The sequence below is a fragment of the Scyliorhinus canicula genome, chromosome 1 (assembly GCF_902713615.1).
Source record: "Scyliorhinus canicula chromosome 1, sScyCan1.1, whole genome shotgun sequence".
NCBI lineage: Eukaryota > Metazoa > Chordata > Chondrichthyes > Carcharhiniformes > Scyliorhinidae > Scyliorhinus > Scyliorhinus canicula.
Window position 1 is genome coordinate 252,811,068 of NC_052146.1, and position 25,689 is coordinate 252,836,756.

The window sequence follows — 25,689 nt, forward strand, 5'->3', positions numbered from 1 at the left end:
CAATATTAGCAGTGGGTTGAAGTGTCTACCTAGATTGCATGGCTGAATTTCTCTGGTTGTTCTCCCAATCTTCTGTTATAACAGTATTTTTTTCTGGTGTTTTCACTGCCCATCTTCCACAGAAATTCCCCCTACGTGTTTAAATCCTGAAGTCTTCAAATTTAAATATGAAAGTGCTATCAACAGCCAAACAGAAACAGGGGATACTTGTAAATTCATGTTATAAGAATAGTTTGATCTTAAATTGATATCTGCCATATTCTGGGGAAAATACCTTGATAAAGCTCAGTCTGAGTTGAAATCAACAATAAACCACTTGGGATGCATTGCACCAGAAGAATCTGTATTAACAAGTCAAAGCCTGCAAAAGGAGTGCAAACTGGCTGTCGTGGTTATAGTAAAGTAACCAGTAATTTTCTTTTATGGTAGGAAGTATATTTATAATACTTTTCCATCACTTCTTGTAAAACAGGTAGAGAACGAGAAGACTGAAACGAGTGCTCTGAAGCGGGAGCACCAGAGCCTCATAGAATCATGTGATAACCTTGAGAAAACCAGGAAGAAGATTTCCCATGATTTGCAGGTGAAGGAATCACAAGTTAATTACCTGGAAGGGCAGCTTGCATCGAGCAAGAAACGGATGGACATACTTGAACAAGAGAACAAGAGGTAAAGAGGTTTTTATACAGTATTGGAGCATATTATCACCCATAGTCACACAGTACAAAGGAGGCACTGCTGTGTGTCAAAAGTCAGGGATGCAGCACTACTGGAAACGGTGCAGTCAGCTAGATGACCCAAATTAGATTCTAAGTATGTCTCCACCAATTAACTATTTTTCCTCCACTCAAATGTAAGACTTTGGAATATATCCTCTGGGTAGGAAACCTGTGACACCGTTTTATTGCTTAAAAATATGGAGAAGAATAGTTTAAATGTTCAATTATTAATTGGAATGAAATATTTGTGAGGAAACACGGTGTACAGTAGTTAGCCACCGGAGGGTGATATTTAAATTCAGAAGGTAGCTTCAACTAGTTTTGGAATAATAAAACAAATTTTGATTCATAAGGTGTGTTTTGTCCTAGATCTCCTGGTGGTTGTTGTGAAGGTAAAGCTGCACTTTAGCTTACTGGTTAAGTTAGTGAGTGGCTAAGATGTAAAGACTAGGAAATTCACACTTTGTATTTGGCTAGTTGGTCTGTACAAGTACCAGTGAGGATGCTATAAATGTCTTCAGTTCCCCTGCAGTGAGGACGAAAAATTTGCTACGTTTTCTATTCCTAAACAGTATCCAATGTTCCCTATTGAGAGTGCAAATGCATGGATGCCATGTTGAAGACCTTTATCAGGCTCTGCTGTAACAATGTGTGGTAAAAGAACCTGCTGAATTTCTCTTGTTTCAAACATAAATAAACAGCTACTTGGGTTAGATACTACAGGCTGGTTGGCATTGGTAGAATTGTATCCCAGCAAGAGGCTGATGTCTTTAGGAGAGAGGAAAGTAGAAAAAAGATGAAGAAGATCACTAGTCAAAATAATATGACTGCTCCTGTTATCCTTAATTTAACCTTCTAATATCGTGAAATAATTTACCCTAGGGGGAAGGACATGGTCCATGAACGACATGGTCCATGAACAATTTATTACCATTTACCCATGTGATTTAGTACTGGAATGTCCAGTCTTTGCACGTGGGAGGCTGCGTTTAAATTTTTCTCAAATTTCAGAAAGTTAAGGCTTGACACAACGGGCTGGATTCTCTGTCGGCAGGATCCTCCATTTTGCCAGCAGCGCACTCACTCCCACAGGTTTACCGACAGCGTTGGAGTGCCCACAATGGGAAACCCCATTGACCGGATGCTGGGACGGAGAATCCTGTTGCCCAGGGGGGCATGCTGCACCTGAAAATGGGTGCGGCAGGGCGGAGAATCCCACCCAACAGAAATCATAAATTTAACAACAAATCTGATGTAGGAAAAGAAACAATTTGCTTGAAAAAAAAAGTGCCAACTAGAAATTGACAATTAATCAATGAGTAATAAATAAAAGATGACCATTAGAGTGTGAAAAGGTGTGTTGTGTGTGTCCCGCTCACTCCCAGGTTCAGGGTGCTCACACACACACACCCTCGCCCACTGTGAGAATGGGGGAAGTGTCCCAGTTGGTGTGTAAGGGCCAATGAGAACTCCATAACTGGGAGTGAGTTTCTCTGTTTTTATTTCTCTGTGTCTCTTTTTTTCTCTGTCTCTCTTTTTCTGTGTGTGTGTGTCTCTCTCTCACTCTCACACACAGACTTTTTGTGTGTGTCTTTCTCTCTCTCATACACACACATACGTTCCCACCAACCCATGCGCACACTCCCTGCTCCCACATAAACAGGTATGCATACCCTCCACAAACACACACGCAAGTGCCACATATTCATCCACCCTCCAACTCAATTACTCACCCTCACTAATTTGGCTGGGGGGCAAAAAGAGTGAACTTGAAATGAGGTCTGAGGCCTTAGTGGTGCCCAAACATTGGTGCCTGGTGAGTGAAATGCCAGGATACCTGGGGTAACGGGACAAACAGCAGAAGCTGGGCCTGAAAACTGGGAGCTGGGGAAAATGGCCAGAGACACAAGAAAACGTGGTGAGTAGAGGTGTTCATAGCCCCTTCAATCACAGTATGTTTCCCTCCCATGCAGGTAGGCTCAATAATTCTTAGTAGCACAGTGGTTAGCACTGTTGCTTCACAGCACCAGGTTCGATTCCCGGCATGGGTCACTGTCTATGCGGAGTCTGCACGTTCTCCCTGTGTCTGTGTGGGTTTCCTCCGGGTGCTCTGGTTTTCTCCCACAAATCCCTGAAGACATGTTGTTAGATAATTTGGGCATTCTGAATTCTCCCTCAGTTTACCCGAACAGGTGCCGGAGTATGGGGATGAGGGGATTTTCACAGTAACTTCATTGCAGCGTTAATGTAAACCTACTTGTGACAATAATAAAGATTTTTTTAGTTTATTTCAAAGTCTGAGTGATGTTTGCTGCCTTTTAGCAACAAACACAGTGGAGAAACCCACTGTACATGGAGGAACAGTCCCCTGCAGAAATCTTCAAACTCATTGACCCGTCTTACCTGCATTTCAGCCAGTACTCTGTGGGCCACATGGAAGGGCTATTGTGGCCCGTGGGTTGGACAAGCCTGATCTAATATGTAAAAAGTGTGGTGTATAGGACAGAATAGTTATAAGCTCTAAAATAAAATTGGTCGCTTGATTACATATTGCACAGCCATTTTTGGGAATTTGGGGAAATACTGATGCAAGGAATTAAAACCATCTTAAGGTATTGCACAATTATCTTAATGCCCATGAAACTGATGCAGACAAGTCATCGTGTATCACACTTTTTATTTTGTAGATAGGCTTTGCTACTTTTGAAAAACTTACTCAGACTTTCAAATGAAACCAAGAATTATTTTTATTTCTGTGACTAAAAGGTCAATTAGATCAGACTTTAATAACTTTAAAAAAAAAAATTTTTTATTCTCCTTTTTCACATTTTCTCCCAAATTTACACCCACCAACAATAAACAATAATCAGCAACAGATATGTCAATCCCCATTACAACAACAACGATCCCATCCTCCCACCAACCCCCAAACATTAGCCCGCATGTTTACATAAACAAATTACAAAAAGGAATCTGGGATTACCCATAGTTATTCTTAATATACACAGCCCCCTCTCTTTCCCCCCCCCCCCCCCCCCCCCCCCCGCCAAACTAATGTTCCATGTTATCCAGTTCTTGAAAATGCATAATGAATAATGCCCATGACGTTTAGAACCCCTCCGTCCTTCCCCTCAGTTCAAACTTAACCTTCTCAAGAGTCAAGAATTCCAACAGGTCCCCCCGCCATGCCAGGGCACAGGGTGGAGAGGCTGCTCTCCATCCCAGCAGGATCTGCCTTCGGGCGATCAATGAGGCGAAGGCTACAATATCTGCCTCTGCACCTGTTTCCAACCCTGGCTGGTCTGACATCCCGAATATGTCCTCCTGGGGACCTGGGCCCAGTTTCATGTGCACCACTTTAGAAATTACTCCTCTAGCTTTGGACAGGACCAAAAGATATGATTGTGATTCCAGTGGTGCCTTATCCTCTTCCAAAATAGCTCCGTACACCGCTGACACTACCCCCTTCTCCAGTCCCCTTGTCGTCAGCACCTCCTCCAGCAATATGGAGGCCGGTTCCTCCGGGAAGCTCTGTATCTCCTTCCTGGCAAAATCTCGAACCTGCATGTATCTAAACATTTCTCCCTGCTCCAGCCCATACTTCGCTTCCAGCTCCCTCAATCCCGCAAACCGACTCTTAAGAAACCAATCTTTTAGTGTCTTAATCCCCTTCTCTTCCCATTTCCGAAAACTTCCATCCCACCTCCCTGGCTCAAATCTGTGGTTCCCACGAATCGGCATTTCCCTTGACCCTGCCCCCAAACTGCCTCCAGATTTTCAGTGAAGCTATTATCACCGGATTCCCTGAGTATTTCCCTGGAGCTATTGGGAGCGGCGCTGTTGCTAGTGCTTTCAGTCCTGACCCCCTGCACAAACTCTCCTCCATTCTGACCCACTGGGAATCAACCCCTCTGACCCAGCTCAGCACCTTCTCCACATTTCCCGCCCAGTAGTAGTACATCAGGTTTGGGAAACCCAAAACCCCTGAATGACTTATCCTCTAGCAGCACCTTTCTCACTCTGGCCACCTTCCCTCCCCATATTCACCTGAGGAAGGAGCAGTGCTCCGAAAGCTCGTGTTTGAAACAAACCTGTTGGACTTTAACCTGGTGTTGTAAGACTTCTTACTGTGCTCATCCCAGTCCAACGCCGGCATCTCCACATCATATGAACGAGGTAATCCTTCCCTCAGTTTCCCTGAAAAAAGCCGTTGGGAGGAAAATCGGTAGGCATTGAAAAATAAACATAAATCGCGGCAACACATTCATTTTAACCGCCTGTACCCGACCCGCCAGTGACGGGAGACCATCCCACCTTGCCAGAGGCTTTCACTCTCCCCACCAAACTAGTGATGTTGTACCTGCGAAGCCTCCCCCACCCCCGGCCGAGACACCACAAAATACTCACTCTTGTCCAGGTTCAGCTTGTATCCCGAGAAAGACTCGCAGTAGCTCCAACGTTTATCCTATCAACGCACTCTGTTCCGACACATACAGCAGCAAGTCATCGGCATATAAGAACACCCTATGCTCTATTTCCCCCCCACCCCCCCATGCTCCCAAACTTCTTAATGCGATGGCCAATGGCTCAATCGCAAGTGCAAACATCAGGGGGGACATAGGACATCCCTGCCTCGTCCCACGGTGGAGAGAAAAGTATCTCTAGCTGATATTATTTGTGCGGACACTCTCTCCTTCGGCTCTTTATATAATATCTTTACCCAGTTCACAAATCTTGGTCCAGTCCCAAACCGCTCCAGAACTGCCATCGGGTACCCCCATTCTACCCAGTCAAACGCTTTCTCGGCGTCCAGTGCCACAACCACCTCTGTTTCCTTCCCTTCCGCCGGTGCCATAACACGTTCAAAACACTCCTAAACGGCTCTAAAACAGCTGCCTCCCTTTCACGAACCCCATCTGATCCTCACCTATCACCTTCGGGAGGCACTCCTCCATCCTACCGCCAGTACCTTCGCCAATACGTTTGCGTCCACATTCAGAAATGATATGGGCCTATAAGACCCACACTCCGTTGGATCCTTATCTTTTTTTTAGCAACAGTGAAATCAATGCCTGCCCCAAGGTTTGTGGCAGCACCCCCTTTCCTATCGCCTCTTCAAACATCCCCACCATTAGGGGTCCCAACGTATCCTTGAATTTTTAATAATATTCCATTGGAAACCCATCCGGCCCTGCCACCTTCCCCAACTGCATCCTCCCAATTGGATCCTTTATTTCCTGCTCCACTATTGCTCCTTCTAATGTAGCCCTGTCCCTCGCCTCTGGTACTCCAACCCATCTAGAAATTCCTGCATCTCGTGGTCTCCCCCGGGTGGCTCTGACCTGTACAACCTCTCATAAAACTCCTCAAAAACCTTGTTAATCAGCTCCGGAGCCACCACCAACTTCCCTGCCCTATCCCTCACCTGTAGAATTTTATTTGCCGCTGCCTCACTCCGGAGCTGACCTGCTAACATACCTTATCTCCATGTTCATAAACTTCACTCCTTGCTCGAAGTCGGTCAAAGCTCGCCTGCAGTTTCTCCCTCTTTTCCAGCTTCGCTGGGTCCCCATCTACTTTAATCTAATAACTTACTCTTGTTTAATTTTTTTTATAGATACAATTCTGAACTTGAGCGAAGCCAGCAGACTGCAACACCAGCAGATGTACAACCTAGAACACCACAAAGAAACCTCTCTGGACCGATGACACCAATTAAAAGTGTTGCTGGTAAGCTTACTATTTCATATTAATGTTTTAAAGGTTTGAACATTGCAAAAGAATCAGGGGTGGGATTTTCCAGCCTCCCAGCCTCGTATTTCTCTGCAGTGGGATTCTCTTTTCCTGCCATTATCAATAGGATTTTCCATTGAAGCTACCCCATGCTGCCAAGAAGCCGCAGGCAGGGGTACGCTGCCGGTGGGGCCAGAGAATCTGGTCCAGTGAACAGGCGAGAGTTCCAGCCCAGAAGTGTTGGCATTGGCTTTTGGGGAGCGCACCTGCTTTTGAGACAGATTGTTATGCATCAAACCCTATTCAAGACTTGAGCATGTAATCTAGGCGGTCTTTTTAAAAAAAAAAAAAAAATTTAGCGGCCCACTTCTTTTTTTTTTCCAATTCAGGGGCAATTTAGCATTGCCAATTCACCTACGCTGCACATCTTTTGGGTTATTGGAGTGAGACCCGCGCATACACGGGGAGAATGTACAAACGCCACACGAACAGTGACCCGGGGCCGGGATCAAGTCCAGAAAATTGGTCTGGCGAGATGGAGAATCTGAGATTTCTGCTCTGTGTATTGGGAATGCCAAGTGGTGCATTTAAAATGAACAGATACAGCAATTCTATGAATTGGAGAACACAGCCCTACTAATCTTGCAGAATGTACAAAAATATTTTTTCTTAATGCTGGTGAAGCACTATTAGAGGAGGTTATTTGGTGCCAGGTCATTTTGATGATTCACTTACAGATTCAAAACTGGAGGAACTGCAGGAAAAATATAATAAAGAAATGGAAGAAAGAAGGCGATTGGAAAGTGAACTAAAAATACTTCAGACCAAGGTGAGACAAATCTTTTATGTCCACCGAAGAGAATTTTTCTGGAAATACACAGCAGATCTGTTGGCATTTAGTAATCTAAGCAAGGTGGTAACAGAACTGAGAACTGTCGCACTTCTGGTGAAAATGTCTCCATCTCTAAATTAATTTGAATGGTCTTTTTTGAGATGCTTATAGTTGGTGCTTTTGTTTTCCCTTCTATACCTATTTTGGCTCCTGTTAATTCCTTGGTTTAATTTAGCATTTTAATAGAATATATTTTCATAGAATCCCAACAGTGCAGAAGGAGGCCATTTGGTCCATCAAGTCTGCACGAACCCTCTGAAAGAGCACTTTACCCAGGTCCTTTCCCCACCCTATCCTGCACTTCCCTGGACACTAAGGGGCAATTCAGCATGTATCCACCTAACCTGCACATCTATGGAGAGGAAAGAGAAAATGCTGGAAAATCTCAGCAGGTCTGGCAGCATCTGTAGGGAGAGAAAAGAGCTAACGTTTCAAATCCGATGACTCTTTGCCAAAGCTCGGAACCTGGAGCACCACGCAAACAGAGGAAGAACATATGAACTCCATACAGTCACCCAAGGTTAGAGTCGAACTTGTGTCCTTGGCGCTGCGAGGCAACAGTGCTAACCACTGTGTCACCGAGCTGATGAAAGGTCACAGACCTGAAATGTTCCGTTTTTATTTCCGATTTCCAGCATGTGAAATATATTGTTTATTGCTATCCAGACCTTCAAAGGAGAAATTTTAATTGGTTGGTCATGCAAAATGAGCAGCGATGTATTGTCAAACCATTTTACACGTAGCCCAATTCTATTTTTCTATTGCCTTCAATTGGGATTTAAAAAAAATTGGTCTAAGTGGAAAGTGGCGTTTCTTGTTGGCTGTTTTTGTTTTTGTGCCAGCACCCTAGACAAGTTTCATCATAGCTTTTCAGTTCCATTTGACCCACTACTTGTGTACTGTGAGACATTCCATCATACAGTGACACTAGAATGTGAATCATGTTTATATATTTTTCTCTCCTTACATTTGTAAACTAAATTTAGAGGACCCAATTCTTTTTAACAATTAGGGCAATTTAGCATGGCCAATTCACCTACCCTGCACATCCTTTTTGGGTTGTGGGGTTGAGACTGTGGGTCGGGATTGAACCCGGGTCCTCAGTGCCGTGAGGCAGCAGTGTTGACCACTGCGCCACCATGCTGCCATTTTTCTTTCCTTGCATGTACAAAAACGGGATTGACTTTGAGAACAATGTCGGTTTTAATTTTCTTTATCCCTTGAATGATGGGTGCAAGTAAGTTGCTGATGAATTTGAAATATCACCGTACTGTCATCAGGCCTTGGTCACTTCACCTCTGCTCCGTGTATCCATCTGTTAAGTTACTCTATTACTCTTCAGAAATGATGTGGAGGTGTTGGCGTTGGACTGGAGTGGGCACAGTAAGAAGTCTTACAACACAGGTTAAAGTCCACTAGGTTTCCAAGATTTGTGGGCTGGGTAAAGCTCCTGTATAAGGAGCCAAGGGAGAGTGTCTGCACAAATAACATCAGCTCGGAATACTTTTCTCTCCACCGTGGGACTAGGCAGGGATGTCCTATGTCCGCCCTGCTGTTTGGATTCGCAATTGAGCCATTGGCCATCGTGTTAAGAAGTTCCGGGGTATGGAATGGGATAGTGCGGGGGGGTTGGAGCATAGGGTGTCCTTAAATGCCAATGACTTGTTATTATACGTGTTGGAACCGAGTCTGTCAATAGGAGGAATACTGGAGCTGCTTCAGGTGTTTGGGTCTTTCTCTGGGTACAAATTAAATCTAAACAAGAGTGAATGTTTTGTCGTGTCTCGGCCAGGTGTGGGGGCTGCCACTCTGTAGAGCAGGGACTAACTTTAGATACCTGGGGGTGCAGGTTACTCTGGATTGGAGGGGTCCGTAGGAACAACGTTTCTAGTTTGGTGGGGTGGGTGAAAGCTGATCCAGCAAGGTGGGATGGTCTCCCTCTGTCATTGGCGGGTCGCGTACAGGCGGTTAAAATTAATGTGCTGCCGCGATTCCTGTTTATTTTTCAATGCCTGCCGATTTTCCTGCCAAAGGCATTTTGTAGAGAGATTGAAGGGATGATTACTTTGTTCAAATGGGGAGGGAAGGTGGCCAGAAATAAGGTGCTACTACAGAGAGGAAGGCAGGCAGGAGGTTTGGGTCTTCAGAACCTGATGTATTATTACTGGGTGGAGAAGGTACGAAGCTGGGCCAGAGGGGTTGACACCCAGTGGGTCAGAATGGAGGAGAGTTTGTGTAGGGGGTCGGAATTGAAGGCGCTAGCAACAGTGCCGCTCCCGACGGCCCCAGTAGTAATAGCTTTGTTGAGAATTTGGAGGCAGTTTCGCCAGCACTTCGGGTTGGGGGCAGGGTCAAGGGAAATGCTGATTCGGGGGAACAATAGATTTGAAGTGGGATGGAAATTTTCGGAGATGGGAGGAGAAAGGAATTAGGACACTAAAAGATTTGTTTCTTGTGGGGTTCGTTTGCAGGATTGAAGGAGCTGGAAGCAAAGTATGGACTGGAACAGGGGGAAGTATTTAGATATGTGCAGGTTGGAGATTTTGCCAGAAAGGAGATACAGACCTTCCCCGTAGATTCGGCCTCTACATTGCTGGGGGAGGTGCTGATGACAGGGGGGTTGCTGATGACAGGGGGACTGGAGTAGGGGCTAGTGTCAGTGGTTTATCGGGCTATTTTGGAAGAGGAGAATGCACCGCTGGATGGGATCAAGGCAAAGTGTGAGGAAGAGTTGGGAGAGGGTGTGGAGGTGGGGTTCTGCTATGAGGTGCTCCAGAAGGTGAACTCCACCTCGTGCGCGAGGTTGGGGCTGATACAGCTGAAGGTGGTATATAGAGCACACCTCACAAGGGCGAGGTTGAGCCGGCTCTTTGAGGGGGTAGAAGATGTGTGTAAACGTTGTGGGGGGGGAGGAAAGAGAAAATGCTGGAAAATCTCAGCACGTCTGGCAGCATCTTTAGGGAGAGAAAAGGGCTAACGTTTCGAGTCCGATGACTCTTTGGCCCCTACAAACTACGTTCATATGTTTTGGTCCTGTCCAAAGTTTAGAGGATTACTGGAAAGAGGTTTTTAGGGTAATCTCTAAAGTGGTGCACATGAAACTGGACCCGGGCCCTCGGGAGGCCATATTCGGGGTGACTGACCAGCTGGTGTTGGAAAAGGGTGCGGAGGCACATATGTTGCCGCCTTCGTCTTGTTGATCGCCTGAAGGCGGATCCTGTTGGGATGGAGATCAACCTCCACCCTGTGCCCTGGCATGGCGGGGGGACCTGCTGGAATTCTTAACTCCTTGAGAAGGTTAAGTTTGAACTGAGTGGAAGAATGGAGGGGTTCTACAATTCATGGGTATTCTTCATTATGCACTTTCAAGAATTGGATTACATCGAACATTGGGGGGGGGGGGGGGTTTGTTGGGAGGGGGGGGGGGGGACTGTATGTGTTAATGGAGACTGGGGATTCCTGATTCCTTTTTGTCATTTGTTTATGTTAACATGCGGGCTGCTGTTTGGGGGTTTGGTGGGAGGATGGGACTGTTGTTATTGATATGGGGATTAACATTGCATTCATTACTGATTATTGTTTAATTTGGGAGAAAATGTGAAAAAGGTGAATAAAAATATTTATGTTTAAAAAAAGACCAATAGGTTTGTTTCGAATCAGTAGCTTTCAGGGGGCAGCTAATGAAGGAGCTGCACTTCGAAAGCTAGTGATTTGAAAAAAATCTGTTGAACTTTAACCTGGTGTTGTAAGACTTGGCATTTGTGAGATGCAGATATTTGATAGTGATTGGCTGCATGACAATCCTTCTTGTTGCATATGAATGCAACACCACCGTTCACCGATATAGACAATGTATCTGCAGTTAATGCTTGTACATCCTCGCTATTACTTTTCGCTATCTGCTCTCCAAACACTGGCCACTGACGAGCTGTATCCATGCAATAATATGGCTTTCTCTAAGCAGCCCAGAATTGGAACAGGCCAGATTTGTGGCTGGGCTTTTGGATGAAGTAAACTACATTTAAATTATGCATTTCATTAACACTGCTTTCTGGTTTGCTTTCCAACTCCTTTATTAGAAAATATCCACATTAATGGTTTCCTGTATTGCAGTTTCTGACCTCTGCTTTACCATTAGGGAGTTTCAGGTGCAAGCATTTTTATAGAAAGACATCGGGCGCGATTCTCCGCCCCCCACGCCGGGTGGGAGAATAGCGGGAGGGCCTCCCGACATTTTTCACGCCTTCCCGCTATTCTCTTTCCCCCCCCCCCCCCCAATGCCACGAATCGCCGCTCGCCGTTTTTTACGCCCCGATGCTTCTGGGGAAGTGTAGTTACTGCTGATATCTCTGCAGGGTTACAGCAGCTGCCGCTGGAGCAGTGGGTAACACAGGCTGAATTTGAGCAGCTGCAATGTTATAGTTTGTCTGGTTATGCATACTGCGGTTATGCATACTGCGGTCTATCTGAATGCGTCAACTGTCTCGCGATATGTACCAGCTGTGGCCCAATATGGTAAAACCAGATTCAAAGCATTAGAAATTTCAGGTTTCATACCTGCTATAAAAGCTGTCTTAATTGGACTAAAGTGCTTGTGTCCCGAATGTCAGTCTCATCTTGGAGTGTCATTCCTGAATATTCTATCCAGGCATGTAAAAATCTCTCTTCGAAATCCTGTATATCTTCAGTACATTTTTGAATGCAAGATGTGATTTTAGACCGATCAGAACTAACATTCACGTTTGTGCTTTGATTTAAATTATGAGCAGCAAGACTGTCTATCAAGATTTTGCAGCGTCCTTTTAAAATTGCTCATTTCACCTTCCAAAACACATCTTTCCTCGACTAACTGTCAATTTTGTCTTTTGATTTCATCAAATTCTTTTTGTAACTGTTGGTATTTGGACTCTGATTCGATATTTTTAAGTTGTAATTCTCCAATTTGAAATGATTGTTGTTGAACTTTAAAGGCTTTGTTTTCCAATAATGTTCTAATTTGATCACAAGTCTAGCATTTGCATCTTGTAATTCTTCAACAACTGCGGCTAGTTGGTCTTTGGTGGACTTAAGATCAGGATCACTTTTATTTTTAACGATTACCTCTTGCTGTCTGCGAAGCTGTGCTATTATTGCAACAGACCATTTTGCACGTTTTTCACCGTTTAATCGTGTGGTTTTCCCCATGCCCTCTTGATATTATCGAGGGACCACTTTCCTTTGGTGAGGCGACCATCAATCCACACGAAATGAAGAGTTGAAGTGAACTGTGGCTTTAATCAGCTAGAACTGTGCCTGCCTGCGACTGCTCTGCACTGAGAGCCACCTGCAGGCAGCAGCTCTATATACCTCCCCTCAAAGGGGTGCAGCCCACAAGGGCCCCAACCTGATACAAGGTGGTGTAATACAATACAATGGTCCATAGGTGGAGCCCACACGGGCAACAACATAGTACAATGCAATAGTGGTGAATGGCTGTCATAATACATTCACCACATTTGGGGATATCATATTTTGATTGAATTTTTCTTGAAACTTCAGACAGTCTAAATTGTCTACGAATCAAAAATCCAAGATCACCCAATATATCGTCAATAGAGACATCCGGTACAGCGCAACCTCCCTTGGAAGTTGTGGGAAGTAGTTCTCTACCATTTGAAGGTTTTGAATCTAATTTAGGATTCATTTCCGCCATAAACTCAACCGTACACTCAATTGTTTGGTCGTCAACTATGTGTAATCTGTGTACACTACCGCGACTATTCTTTCCGTCCCGTTTTATTTTAGTTTCAACGACCGGCACCCGATTGAATTAAAACAGTCTATAAAAAGGTCCTTTCTAGGGGTTGAAGAACTGCTTGATGCGGCTTTAAGACTTTTAATGGGTGAAAAAGATGTTTCTGACCCCAGTCTAGCCTTTTTCTTTGGGTCTTTCGTCCTGGGCTTCCATTAGCGATATGATCGTTTGTCTTCTGACGTTCTCCGATTCTCCCCGATCGTCTCCGACTTGTTCCAAAGGTTTCCGAACCTCTACGATTTTGTCCAATTTCGTCTCAGTGCTCCTCCCCTTTTGCCGAACTACGCCGGTTGTAAGAGATCTACCATGCGGAATTAGTGAGGAACTTGTGACACAAAACTCAGTAGAAATTTGAGTTAAAACTTCTCGGATGCAAATTGTTTATTGCCTCTATTTGATTACAATTGAGAGTCACTTAAATCTTATTTTCTAATACGTCCGGCAAGCAAAAAGGACTTAAAGAGAAGCAACTTGTACACAATTTAACTTTAAAATAATTCAGTGATGGTTTCTCGCTTACGGCACATCAGCGTGCATTTACTTCAAGTGGAAAAGTGAGAAATAGAGATAGCGAATAGTTTAGATCAAAGTATAGAATGATCCGGATAAAGATGGCCGTATGGACCTTCACGGTTACAGGAAATCATATCAGTCTTGAGCAATCTATCTACACCTCTAAGTCATCCTAATTGGTTTGGGTTAGAATCAAATGAGTTTGATTTGGACTTCCGGTTGCGGCGATGCGGAGCTAAGCCGCACGTTCAGTGGCTCCGCTTTTTTCGGTCTTTTGGGCTCTTTTAAGGGCCTGTAGCGGTGCTGGCTGGACTTTTCCCAGTGGGGGAACACATCTGCTGCGATCATCTGCCGGTGGATGGACTGGACCAGGAGCGTGGCGGTCAAAAAATCGGCTTTGGAGCAGAGAAAGGTGTGAGGCAGGAAGAACAAGATGGCGGCGGGCGGGGAACCAACAGCGTGGCAGCAGTGGGCGCAGGAGCTGCTTCAGCGTTGCTTCAGAGAGCTGAAAGCTGAGCTGCTGGAACCGCTTAAGGCCTCACTGGACAAGCTTAGGCGACTCAGACGGCTCAGGGTGCAGAGATCCGCGAGTTACGGCAAAAGGTCTCGGAGAGCGAGGACGAAATCCTAGGCCTGGCAGTGAAGGTGGAGTCGCAAGAGGCGCTCCACAAGAAATGGCAAGCGAGGATGGAGAAAATAGAGAACCGCTCGCTGCGGAAGAACTTGCGGATCCTGGGCCTCCCGGAGGGGCTGGAAGGTTTGGACTTGGGGGCTTATGTGGCCTTGAAGCTGAACTCGTTAATGGGTGCGGGGTCCTTCCAAGGGCCCTCTGAGCTGGAGGGTGCCCATCGAGTGTTGCTGAGGAAGCCCAGGCCGAACGAGCCGCCAAGGGTGGTGTTGGTTCGTTTTCACCGCTTCGTTGACCGTGAGTGTGTGCTGAGATGGGCGAAAAAGGAGAGGGGCAGCAGGTGGGAGAATGTAGAGATCCCGATTTATCAGGACTGTGAGTGTGGAGGTAGTGAAGAGAAGGGCTGGTTTTAACTGGGCGAAGGCGGTGCTCTACAAGAAAGGGGTGAAGTTCGGCCTGCTATAGCCGGCACGCCTCTGGGTCACTTGTAAAGACCGCCAGCTCTCCTTTGACTCCCCGGAAGATGCTGGGCCTTCGTCCAGGCAGAGAAGCTGGACTCAAACTGAGGACTGGGGGGAGACGGAGGACTGATGTATATTGTCCGGAGGCATTGCTCTCCCTGGTACCCTTTTTTCCTTCCTTTTTTTTTTTGTTGGTCCCTTTTTGTTTTTACGCTTTTTGGGGCTTTTCAATTATTTATTTTGGTGCCTTTGTTCACTGGTGGAGGGCTGGGGAGCTGTATTGCGGGCCCGTTGGGTCGCGTGCCCTTTTCTTTCCTGCGTTTTGGGTCGGGGGCGGGGTTTCAGATGGAAGCGCAGTCTTTTTTCCCGTGCTGGAGGTAAAGTGGGAGGGGCCAGCTCCGGGGGGGGTTGGGGTCGCTGGGGTGGCAGGAGTCGGCTGACTTCCGGAAGTATGACGAGAGGGGTAACGCAGCAAAGGGGGGGGGGGGGGGGGCGCGAGTAGGGGGGAGGTACCGGGTTGCTGCTGGAAGGGCCGAAGGGGAATTGTTGGTGATGGGGGGAGGGGGATCTGCCACCGTGCGGAACGGGCCTGGGGGGGGGGGGGGGTACTGCGGGCACGTGGTGGGCCGAGGGAGAGCTATGGCTGACCGGCGCAGAGGGAGGGGGCAGACACCCCCCCGATTCGGCTGCTCACATGGAATGTAAGGGGGCTGAATGGACCAGTGAAGCGGGCCCGGGTGATGGCGCACTTGAAGAGGCTAGGGGCGGACGTGGCTATGCTCCAGGAGACACACCTTAGGGTGGCGGATCAGGTGAGGCTGAGAAGAGGGTGTGTTGAACAAGTGTTCCATTCTGGGTTAGATGCGAGGAACCGGGGGGTGGCGATTTTGGTGGAAAAGAGCTTGTCGTTTGTGGCGTCGAGTGTGGTGGCGGATAGCTATGGCAGATACGTAATGGTGAGCGGTAGACTTCAAGGGAGCGGGTGGTACTGGTTAATGTGTACACCCCTAATCGGGACGATGCAGGCTTCATGCGGCGCATGCTGAGCCGGATTCCGGACCTGGAGACGGGGGGCTTGATATTGGGGGCAGATTTTAATACAGTACTGGACCCGGCCCTGGATCGTTCGAGGTCCAAGACTGGTAAGAGGCCGGGGGCGGCCACAGTCTTGAGGAGGTTCATGGACCAGATGGGAGGGGTGGACCCTTGGAGGTTTATGAGGCCGGGAGGTAGGGAGTTCTCGTTTTTCCCACGTCCACAAGGCTTACTCCCGGATCAACTTTTTTGTCCTCTGCAGGTGCTGAGGATCCTGGGGGACGTCAGAGAATTCTCTGGCTCAATGTGGGGAAGAGTGAGCTGTTTGTGGTGCATATGGGGGACCAGGAGAAAGAGATAGGGGAGTGCCCGTTGAAAAGGGCAGCGAGGAGCTTCAGATACTTGGGAGTCCAGATAGCCAGGAGCTAGGGTGCCCTGCACAGGTTAAACTTCACGAGGCTGGTGGAGCAGATGGAGGAGGAGTTCAGGAGGTGGGATGTGTTGCCACTCTCCCTAGCGGGCAGGGTCCAGTCGGTTAAGATGACGGTGCTCCCGAGGTTTTTGTTTCTCTTCCAGTGTTTACCAATTATGATTCCGAAGGCTTTCTTTAGGAGGGTTAATAGGAGCATTTCGGGGTTCGTGTGGGCGCAGAAGACCCCGGGGGTGACGAGGGTATTCTTGGAGCGAGGCAGGAAGGTGGGTGGACTGGCATTGCCCAACCTGTGTGGGTATTACTGGGCTGAGAATGTGGCAATGATTCGTAGGTGGGTGATGGAGGGGGAGGGAGCCGCATGGAAGAGGATGGAGGCGGCGTCCTGTGTGGGCACGAGTTTGGAGGCACTGGTGACGGCCCCGCTGCCACTCCCCCCGGCAAGGTACTCTTCGAGTCCAGTAGTGGTGGCTGCCCTCAAAATCTGGGGGCAGTGGAGGAGACATAGGGGGGAAGTGAAGGCCTCGGTTTGGTCCCCGATATGGGGGAACCACCGGTTTGTACCAGGAAGGATAGATGGAGGGTTTCTGAGTTGGCACAGGGCAGGTATCAGGCGAATGGGGGACCTCTTCCTAGACCGGAGGTGTGCGACCTTAGAGGAGTTGGAGAGGAAGTGGTGTCTATCCCCAGGGAATTCCTTTAGGTACATGCAGATTAGGGCGTTTGTTAAGCGGCAGGTAGCGGAGTTTTGCTATTGCCGCCAAGGAGGGTTCAGGACAGGATGCTCTCAGGGACGTGGGTAGGCGAAGGTAGGATCTCTGCAATTTATCAGGTGATGCAGGACGGGGAAGAGGCCTCGGTGGAGGAGCTGAAAGTGAAGTGGGAGGAGGAGCTCGGGGAGGAGATTGACGATGGGATGTGGGCAGATGCCCTGGGGAGGGTGAATTCTTCCTCTTCTTGCGCACAGCTTAGTTTAATTCGGCTAAAGGTGCTGCATAGGGCGTGTATGACTGGGACCAGGCTGAGCCGGTTCTTTGGGGAGTGGACAGGTGTGGGAGGTGTTCGGGAAGCCCAGTGAATCACAGCCACATGTTCTGGGCTTGTCCGGCGTTGAAGGGTTTCTTGAAGGGGGTGGCGGGGACCTTGTCCAAGGTGGTTTGCTCCAGGGTGAAACCGGGCTGGGGGCTCGCTATTTTTGGGGTGGCATCGGAGCCGGGAGTGCAGGAGGCGAGAGAGGCCGGTATCCTGGCCTTTGCGTTCCTAGTAACTCTGCGCAGGATCCTTCTACAGTGGAGGGACGCGAAGCCCCCGAGCCCGGAAACCTTGATCGGTGACGTGGCTGGGTTCATTAAACTGGAGAGGGTCAAGTTTGCCCTGAGGGGGTCGGTGCAAGGGTTCTTTCGGCAGTGGCCGCCTTTTCTTGATTTCCTGGCGGCGTGTTAGAGGGTGGTCAATGTCAGCATCAACCCGTGGGGTGGGGTGGGGGGAGGCGACTACGGGTCTGTTATGGGGGTTTGTTCTTGCGGTTATATGTTTATTACTTTTTCTTGTTAATTTATTGCTTTGTATTGGGGGTGGAGGGTTTTTTGTTTTTCTCTTTTTATTGTTGGGATAAAATTTGTTGTTGGAAAATTTGAATGAAAATTATTTTTAAAAAAAAGTTTGATTTGACGGTTAGCTGTCAATCTTTAATGTGCAATATTAGCTTTAAATGTTTCATGTCTGCTTACTTGTGCATGTTATAGAATGCAATTCTGTGCTGTTATCACGACCAGTTTAAACTGGACTTCTGTTGACTTAGCTGTTAGCCACATTGTAGACAATAGTGCCTTAATGTTGCTATGGTGCCTGCCCCTGTCCTTGGATTGATATCTGGTACGACTTGTGTTTTAATGTCACACTGTCTTGCAAATGTATTTGCTAGAACAATGGAGTTCAGTAAAAGTGAATTGTGCTGTGTCATGCTGTTTTGTGTCTCCATTGTAGCTGCATGTTTTGAGATGACCTGAGGTTATGAGTGAATTTAAAATCGGTATTTAAAACTGGGGCTTAATATTTTGTGCTAAATAGCCATCTTTTACCTATCAGGTGTATTAGAAAATAGTTGGTTTCTGCATTCCTCCTCCTCTCAAACCAGAGCAACTCTGTCAATACCTTTTCTTCCAGCCCACCGTGTAATCTATCCTTTTCCTTTTCATCTTCTCATTGCACCTCACTGTTATCACCAATGACCATGGGAGTCAACTTTCATGTCTTCATTGATGGCACCCAGCTCTATACTCTTACCACCTCTCATCGGGGACTAGTTATTCATATTCATACTGTGGCAAATGGAGGCTCAAAGGCTAGTCAGTTGGGGTTTTAAAAAGTGGAACTGTAAGCAATGTTTCCTCTAGATGTTTTCATTGTACACCGCCTGTTCATTTCAGTGCTTGAGCACTGTATCCGCAGAAACTGAAATAGGACAGCTTGTGAGTGGCCTGTGTGATATCATCTTGAATTGCAATGCAGTTGTGAGTGTGCACAACTTGCAGGAAACATTGGTTAACAGTGATTTTTGGGTTTTAGTTTTGTCCGAGTAGTCCGAGATACAAGGATATGGCAATAGCAAAGTAGGGGATGCAGCTGGTGAGTGATACAGCTGGTGAGAGATGCAAGAAAGTAGTGTGGTTGGAGATGCCTTATCTAATGGGAGTGAAAATTATGAGAAATGGTAAGGTTGAGGGCCTAGCAGTGTGAATGGGTAGAAGAGTTAATATGGGTGTAAACATTTAGTGTAGACCAGAAGGTAGTGAATTCAGAGGACAAAAAGCAAGAGAAGTTTATTAAAAATGAGAAGATGCATTGTGGAGGTTTAAAGAGGATAACACAGTGAGATGTTTGGGTTGGGACTTGAAGTGGTGACAGGCAACCATAGTTTTAAAGAAGAGGTGAGCTGGCGGAATGAAGTGAGTTGCTTGAAAGAGTTTAGAGCCAGTGAAGTAGGGGAGTAATCAAAGTATTTAGTTTGTGGTACAAGCCACACCCCTACTGCAGTGGTTATGCGTGGCAAGTGCTGAAAAGCCTAGTTTTGTGGGGAGGCTTCACTCTGGGGAAAGATGTTGCCACCCATCTGGAGAGAGGAAAGTGAGTGTTGATCCAGTGATTGTGTCAAATCAAGTATTGATGGGTGAAGTGACTGAGATGGAAAAGAGATTTATGATTTAGAACTCTAGACACTGCAAGTCTATGAGATAAGAGGATGGGGTATTTCTTCATCCTCACTTTTCAATCCCGTCATCACATATCCGTGTGTATTTCTACAACTCCCCCAGTCATACAATCACCCTCTCCTCGTGAAGTCTTCATTCAACGAAATCTGTCCCTGTTCACCTCCCCACTCCTTTTTTGTCGACCATTGGCAGCCCTGTTTTCATCTACCTAGGTCCCATGCTCTGAAATTCCATCCCTGAACCTTCTGTCTTTCCACCTCCCTGTCCTCCTTTGCGATCTTTGTTACAATTCACCTCGTTAACTAATGCTTGGCTCCTCTCCGAGTCTTTAGTTTGGTGACTCTTTTTTGGTTACATCTTTGTGAAGCACTTTGGGATATACTTCAAGTTTAAAGCACCGTGTAAATGTTAGGTGATGTTGTGGTGTCTCGATTTTTCTCTTCCAGATTGTTTGCACACTATCCTGCTTCTTTTGGGACCTTGGTTTGTTTTTCTGCTTACTATTAATAGAAGTTCTTGATTGATAGGGGTGTTCTCAATTTCAGTTTAAGGAATGTCGTTTTAGTGGAACGTTTCATGGAAAACTCCTTTTTGAATTGAGTTTTTACAATTTTGCAGTTGATCAACCAAACTCAGCCTCAGAGCACCGGTAGCTTTCGGAATATTGCACGGCAGCGATCGTCTTCTGTGTTCCCATGGCAACAAAGTCAGACTCCAAGTCAGCAAACCCCTCTTTCACTGGAGACCCCTTTGAAGAAGGGTGCTGCCATGAATTTTCAATGGGAGCAGGAAGAAACTCCCTTGAAGCATTGTCCCAATTCGCTGAAAAAGACCACACTCTCTACAGGCTTGTTTAATAACAGTATGGACAGTTCCAAGCAAGAGGAACAACTGAAATTACAAAATCAAGGTATTGTGGCGACCAAATAATAAACACTTGTTCACAACTAATCATTTTGAAAGAGGAACTGCTTTTAGGAATATCTTTGTAATTCTAAGCAGTATGAGGAATATAAGTGGTGTACAAGCAGGGATTTTATTCATTTCAGGAACAATACTTCTTGGTTTGTCCTTTTGCTCATTTCGGTGTGCTGTCCTGTGGTTTTCAGTTTGTTACCTGCTGTTGACAATAAATATTCTCGAGTAGTTCTAGCACAGACAGCTGCAGAATTTTTTAAAAATAGAGTACCCAATTCCTTTTTTTTACAATTAAGGGGCAATTTAGCGAGGCCAATTGGATTGGTTTATTATCACCTGTACCTAGGTACAGTGAAAAGTATTGTTCTGCATGCAACTCAATCAGATCATTCCATACATGAAAAGAAAATACATAATAGAGGATGTGTGAAGAGATCAGATCAGTCTCCATATGTCCATCAGTCCATAAGAGGGTCGTTTAGGGGTCTGGTAACAGTGGAAGCTGTTTTTGAATCTGTTAGTGCGTGTTCTCAGACTTTTGAATCTCTTGCCCGATGGAAGAAGTTGGAAGAGTGAGTAAGCCGGGCGGGAGGGGTCTTTGATTATGCTGCCTACTTTCCCAATGCAGCGGCGGTGTAGACAGTCAATGGATGGGAGGCTGGGTTGTGGAGGTGAGACCCACGCAGACAGGGTGAAAATGTGCAAACTCCACACGGACAGTTACCCGGGCCAGGATCAAACCCGGGTCCTTGGGTTTTGAGGCAGCATGGCTAACCACTGCGCCATCATGCTGTCCCCGACAGCTGCAGAGTTAACCATCCTTCATTCTACCCTAGTTTGTGCCCTGAATTAAACTTTAGATTTGCACCCTTTGCTGCACCAAAATAAGTTTTTATATTACCCACACAAGCAATATATTGACTGTTAATTTTCTTTTCTGTGGTTCAATGGATATGGTTTTGTTTAGATCATTCTGTGCGTATCAGTACAATTATGATTGGCCCATATTTGTACAAAGAAAAGCTGCTTTCAATTATGATTAGAACATTTCACTTAGCCATGAGCTGACATCTCAGCGGCTAGTTTTAAACCAGGTAACTGGATAGTAAAAAAACAAACATAATTTCAATGAAAGCATAACTGATAATCCAGTAGTTAATAAATAATATGGTTTTGTGAATATTATTATTTAATTTAATATTTCCACATAAAATATTACCTGAAATGGAAATGTTTGGCCAAGTTTCAATTTATCGAATTCCATGTTGGGTGGTGATCATGCATTACCTGCAGAAATTTGTAATTTGTGAAGCATTTACACTTTAACATTGTTTAACACATCACAAAAAAGAGTGCAAATACATTCTGAAAAGATGTGGAGATGCCGGCGTTGGACTGGGGTGAGCACAGTAAGAAGTCTTACAACACCAGGTTAAAGTCCAACAGATTTGTTTCAAACACGAGCTTTCGGAGCACTGCTCCTTCCTCAGGTGAATGGACAAATTGTGAAAGGACAAATTGAACAAATATTTTGGACCTGAAGGCCAGAATTAGACTGAGTTCTGATCTCTCACAGTATCCTAGTGTACTCTGTATTGTTGGAATATTAACCATTGTATTGCTCTTGAATGAAATATTTATTGAAATGTTTCAGATGAAGTTAGTGATTAGTTGCTGTACTGCAGCAATATCTAATTTACAGTGCTGATAAAGTGTTCATTTTTTTTTTTGAAGAACTGCAAACTAAAATTATGGATCTGGAATTTCGACTTCAAGCCCAGGAGAAAGAAATGAAAAATCACACTAACAGGCTGCATGAAATTCAGTTCCAGTTTGATAAAGCTAAAGCAGATCTTTCAGAGAAAGAACGCAAACTAAATAAGAGCAGAGATGATTTAACCAAGATGACTGCGCAGTGCGAACAAGCCAATACTAAGGTACAGTAGGATCCGCTTCAATTTCTAATTTTTTAGACATGGATACAACGTTCTGTGATTGTAATGTAGCTAATTGGTTTAATTGCATTCAGTCGTTTTAAAAATCTGTCAAGTATATTGTTTTTGGAATAACTTTATTTGCTACTGTTTCATAGAATCATAGAATCCCTACAGTCCAGAAGGAGGTCATTTGGCCCATCGGGTCTGCACCGATCCTTTGAAAGAGCACCCTACCTAGGCCCACTTCCCTGCAAACCTGTAACCCACCAAACCTTTTAAGGGTCAATTTAGTATGGCTAATCCACCTAACCTACACATCTTTTGACTGACTGAGGAAAACGGAGCACCCGGAGGAAACCCACGCAGACATGAGTGCAATGTCCTTGTCGGATGGTCTGATTTATTACAAGTTCACTTGTAGCTAAAGCTATAAGCGATTTATTAACATTAACTGAGTAAACTATATACAAGACAACAGATCAAAAACAGTAAAATCATGCCAAGCAACCTCTCCAACTTCCGCCAGCCAGTCTGAGGTCAGCTGACTTTAACATTCACTTATATACTAGTGAGATTCCTAGTCGTCAGTTGGTGAATTACAATACAACCATGATATCACTACAATGGAGACAAAGTGCAAACTCCACACAGATAGTCACCCGGGGCCCTGCGCTGTGAGGAAGCAGTGCTTAGCACTGTGCTACCCCAAATGTAAGATAGTTGCTTGATACTTGCTTGAAACTGACCTATTTTTCATTCTTATGTGTATATTTTATCTTATATGATTGGTACATTGGGTTTACTGCACAAGAACAGGCCATTTGGCCCAAATAGTCCATGCCAGTGTTTATGCTCACATGAACCATGTGCCATCAGGAAATCCCTTTCTCGTAATATGATTATCTAGCCAACCCTTGGATTAATCAAATACTTCTAGTAGTCCATTCCCCATTCTTATCACTCTGGGAAAAGAAGGTTCTGTTGAATTTCTTATTGGATTTATTTGTAACTCTTATATTTCTGATTGCTTGTTTTATACTCCTTCAGAAGTGGAAACATTTTCTTTATTTCTACCTCATCAAATCTTTTCATTATATTTTTAAAAAATAAATTTAGAGTACCCAATTCAGCTATTTTGTTCAAATTAAGGGGCAATTTAGCCATCGCATCTCTCCTTACCCACACAGCACAAAATATATGTAGGGTAAGTCCCACACAGACATGGGGAGAATGTGCAAACTCCACATGGGCAGTGACCCAGGGCCAGGATCGAACCCGGGTCTTCAGCACTGTGAGGCAGCAATGCTAACCACTAAGCCATCTTTTCATTATCTCAATGGTCTCTATCAGGCCGTTTCCCAGCCTTCTTTTTTCTTGAGAAAAGTGCCCTTACAATTTACCCTTTTCCTGATAAGTGTGTCCTCCCAGTTCTGACATTATCCATGTAAATCTCTTATTTTTTGCAGCTTTTCCACTGCTCCTATAATTTTATAATTTTTTAAGTTAATGCAGGGCGTGATCTAACGGGACAAGCACTAAGTGCGGTAGCGAGGGAGAATCGCCGAGTGCTTCCTGACAACTGACCCGGTGAAGCCGCAAACGGTATCTAATGTCATTAGGGCCAGTAATGATGCCCCATGGGCTTCATGGTGGAAATGGCTGTCCTGCCAGCTGATTCGATTCAACCACGCCTGGCAGTAACCCACTAATGAGGGGGACCAGCTCTTAACTGGCTCCCCCAAGCCAACCCCAGACAGCACACAGCCCTACCACTGCGCAGACCAGCTCCATGTTTCGGTGATGGACTTCTCGATGTGATGGAGTTGCGACAGGGCACTCTGTTCCCCTGAGGGAGTCGGAGGGTCAGCCACCGGTCAACCACACCACCTGGGAGGGAGTGGATGCAGCCGTCAGCTCGAGGAACATAACCAGGAGGGCATTGGTCTAGGGTAGGAAGAAGCTCAACTATCTCCACCGGGCTGCAAGGGTGACCACAGCGGGTCCATAGCCGTTTGGAGGAGTCCTAAAGGCCACGGGCGCAGGAGCCTGCGCCGGCAATGGGTGGCACTGAGGCCAACACTGCTTGGGTGGTGACTGCAGTGGAAAGCTTGCAGCACTACGTCGGAACATGAATAGTAGTGTCCAAGGCTTCGCTCTGTCAGTGATGGCCATTGCAGAGCGCTCTGACAGCATTTTGCAGTCGCTGTGGGACGTGTGCCAATCCCAGGTGGGCCTTTATGAGGCGCTGCAGAGCATGTCCCTGTCTCGGGTGGGCACTGTCGGGGCACTCGATAGTGGAGTTTGCACTCTCCCCGTGTTTGTGTGCATCTCGCCCCCACAACACAAAGATGTGCAGGGTAGGTGGATTGGCCATGCTAAATTGCCCCTTAATTGGAAAAAATAATTGGGCACACTTTAATAAAATAAAATAAGTGCAAAACCGGAGAGTCACACCAATGCAGAGCACAGCAGATAAGCAAGAGAGCACATTCCCCTTCAGCATTGGCAATAGATTCCATACTCTAGGCCACTACCCATCCCCATCTCCAGCACGTGAGCAGGTCATCTGACTTCCTTTCCTTGCTCCTGGCCATAGGTAAAAGAGGCAGTAGCAAGCAAACACACAGCTTCCAGATATTCAACATTGAACATTGTGTGGTGAATGTGATTCACACTATATATAGTTGCCAATATCACTCCATGTATATATGTTCGTTATCTACAGTAAGTGCAGTTGCACTATCCGACCACCAGGGGGAGTCGCTCTGGGAGTATGCGAGAGTTTGTACTGGGCTCCTCCCTTGTTTCCGCCCAGGACTCCTCCCCCTGGGACCGATGTATAAAGATCAGTGCCTTAGAGCCAGCCTGCCAGTTCACCTGAAGTTCAACGACGAATAGGCTGGCTCTATTGTAAGTGTATTAAAGCCTCTGTTCAGACCCAACCTCACGTGTTTGCTGAATTGATGGTTCCATCAATTGTACAATAAAGTCACCCACAATCTGCAAAATCTGTTCTTCAGTACCGTCAGCAAGGTGCTTGGTTGAATCATGCTGCCACCCTTCCCCTTTGTCAGCACAGGCACTAGTTCATCTCACTCCCAGCCTTTCCTTACTCCTGGTCACAGAAACAAAAGAGGCGGCAGCAAGCAGACACACAGCCTCCAGGCAGTTGCAGCATCATTCTGGTTACTCCACCTCTCTATCCTGCTTCTGCAGCTCCCAGCGGCAGACACTCGAAGGCAAGAATAATCAAACCAGAAAGTCACATTTACACAGAACACAGCAGACGAATGAAAGAGCACCCCATCTCCCTCTCCAGCATTGCTAGTAGGCCAACTTTATTCCGACCACAGAAGCAGAAGAGGCAGCAGCAAACAAACACTAGGCCTTCAGGCAATGCAACCACAAGCAGGAGCA

General features: G+C 46.1%; 1 protein-coding gene across 5 annotated transcripts in view; it reads left to right on the plus strand.

Annotated features, from left to right (window-relative positions):
* The window catches only part of cenpf (centromere protein F), a 132,824-nt gene that overhangs the window by 20,693 nt on the left and 86,442 nt on the right, over nt 1-25,689 (plus strand). For all 5 annotated transcript variants that reach the window (XM_038811565.1, XM_038811600.1, XM_038811594.1 and 2 more), the window contains exons 3-7: nt 473-669; nt 6,337-6,449; nt 7,190-7,281; nt 20,036-20,327; nt 22,070-22,272. In XM_038811565.1, coding sequence (XP_038667493.1) covers nt 473-669; nt 6,337-6,449; nt 7,190-7,281; nt 20,036-20,327; nt 22,070-22,272 — 897 coding nt within the window. The remainder of the gene's footprint in view (nt 1-472; nt 670-6,336; nt 6,450-7,189; nt 7,282-20,035; nt 20,328-22,069; nt 22,273-25,689) is intronic.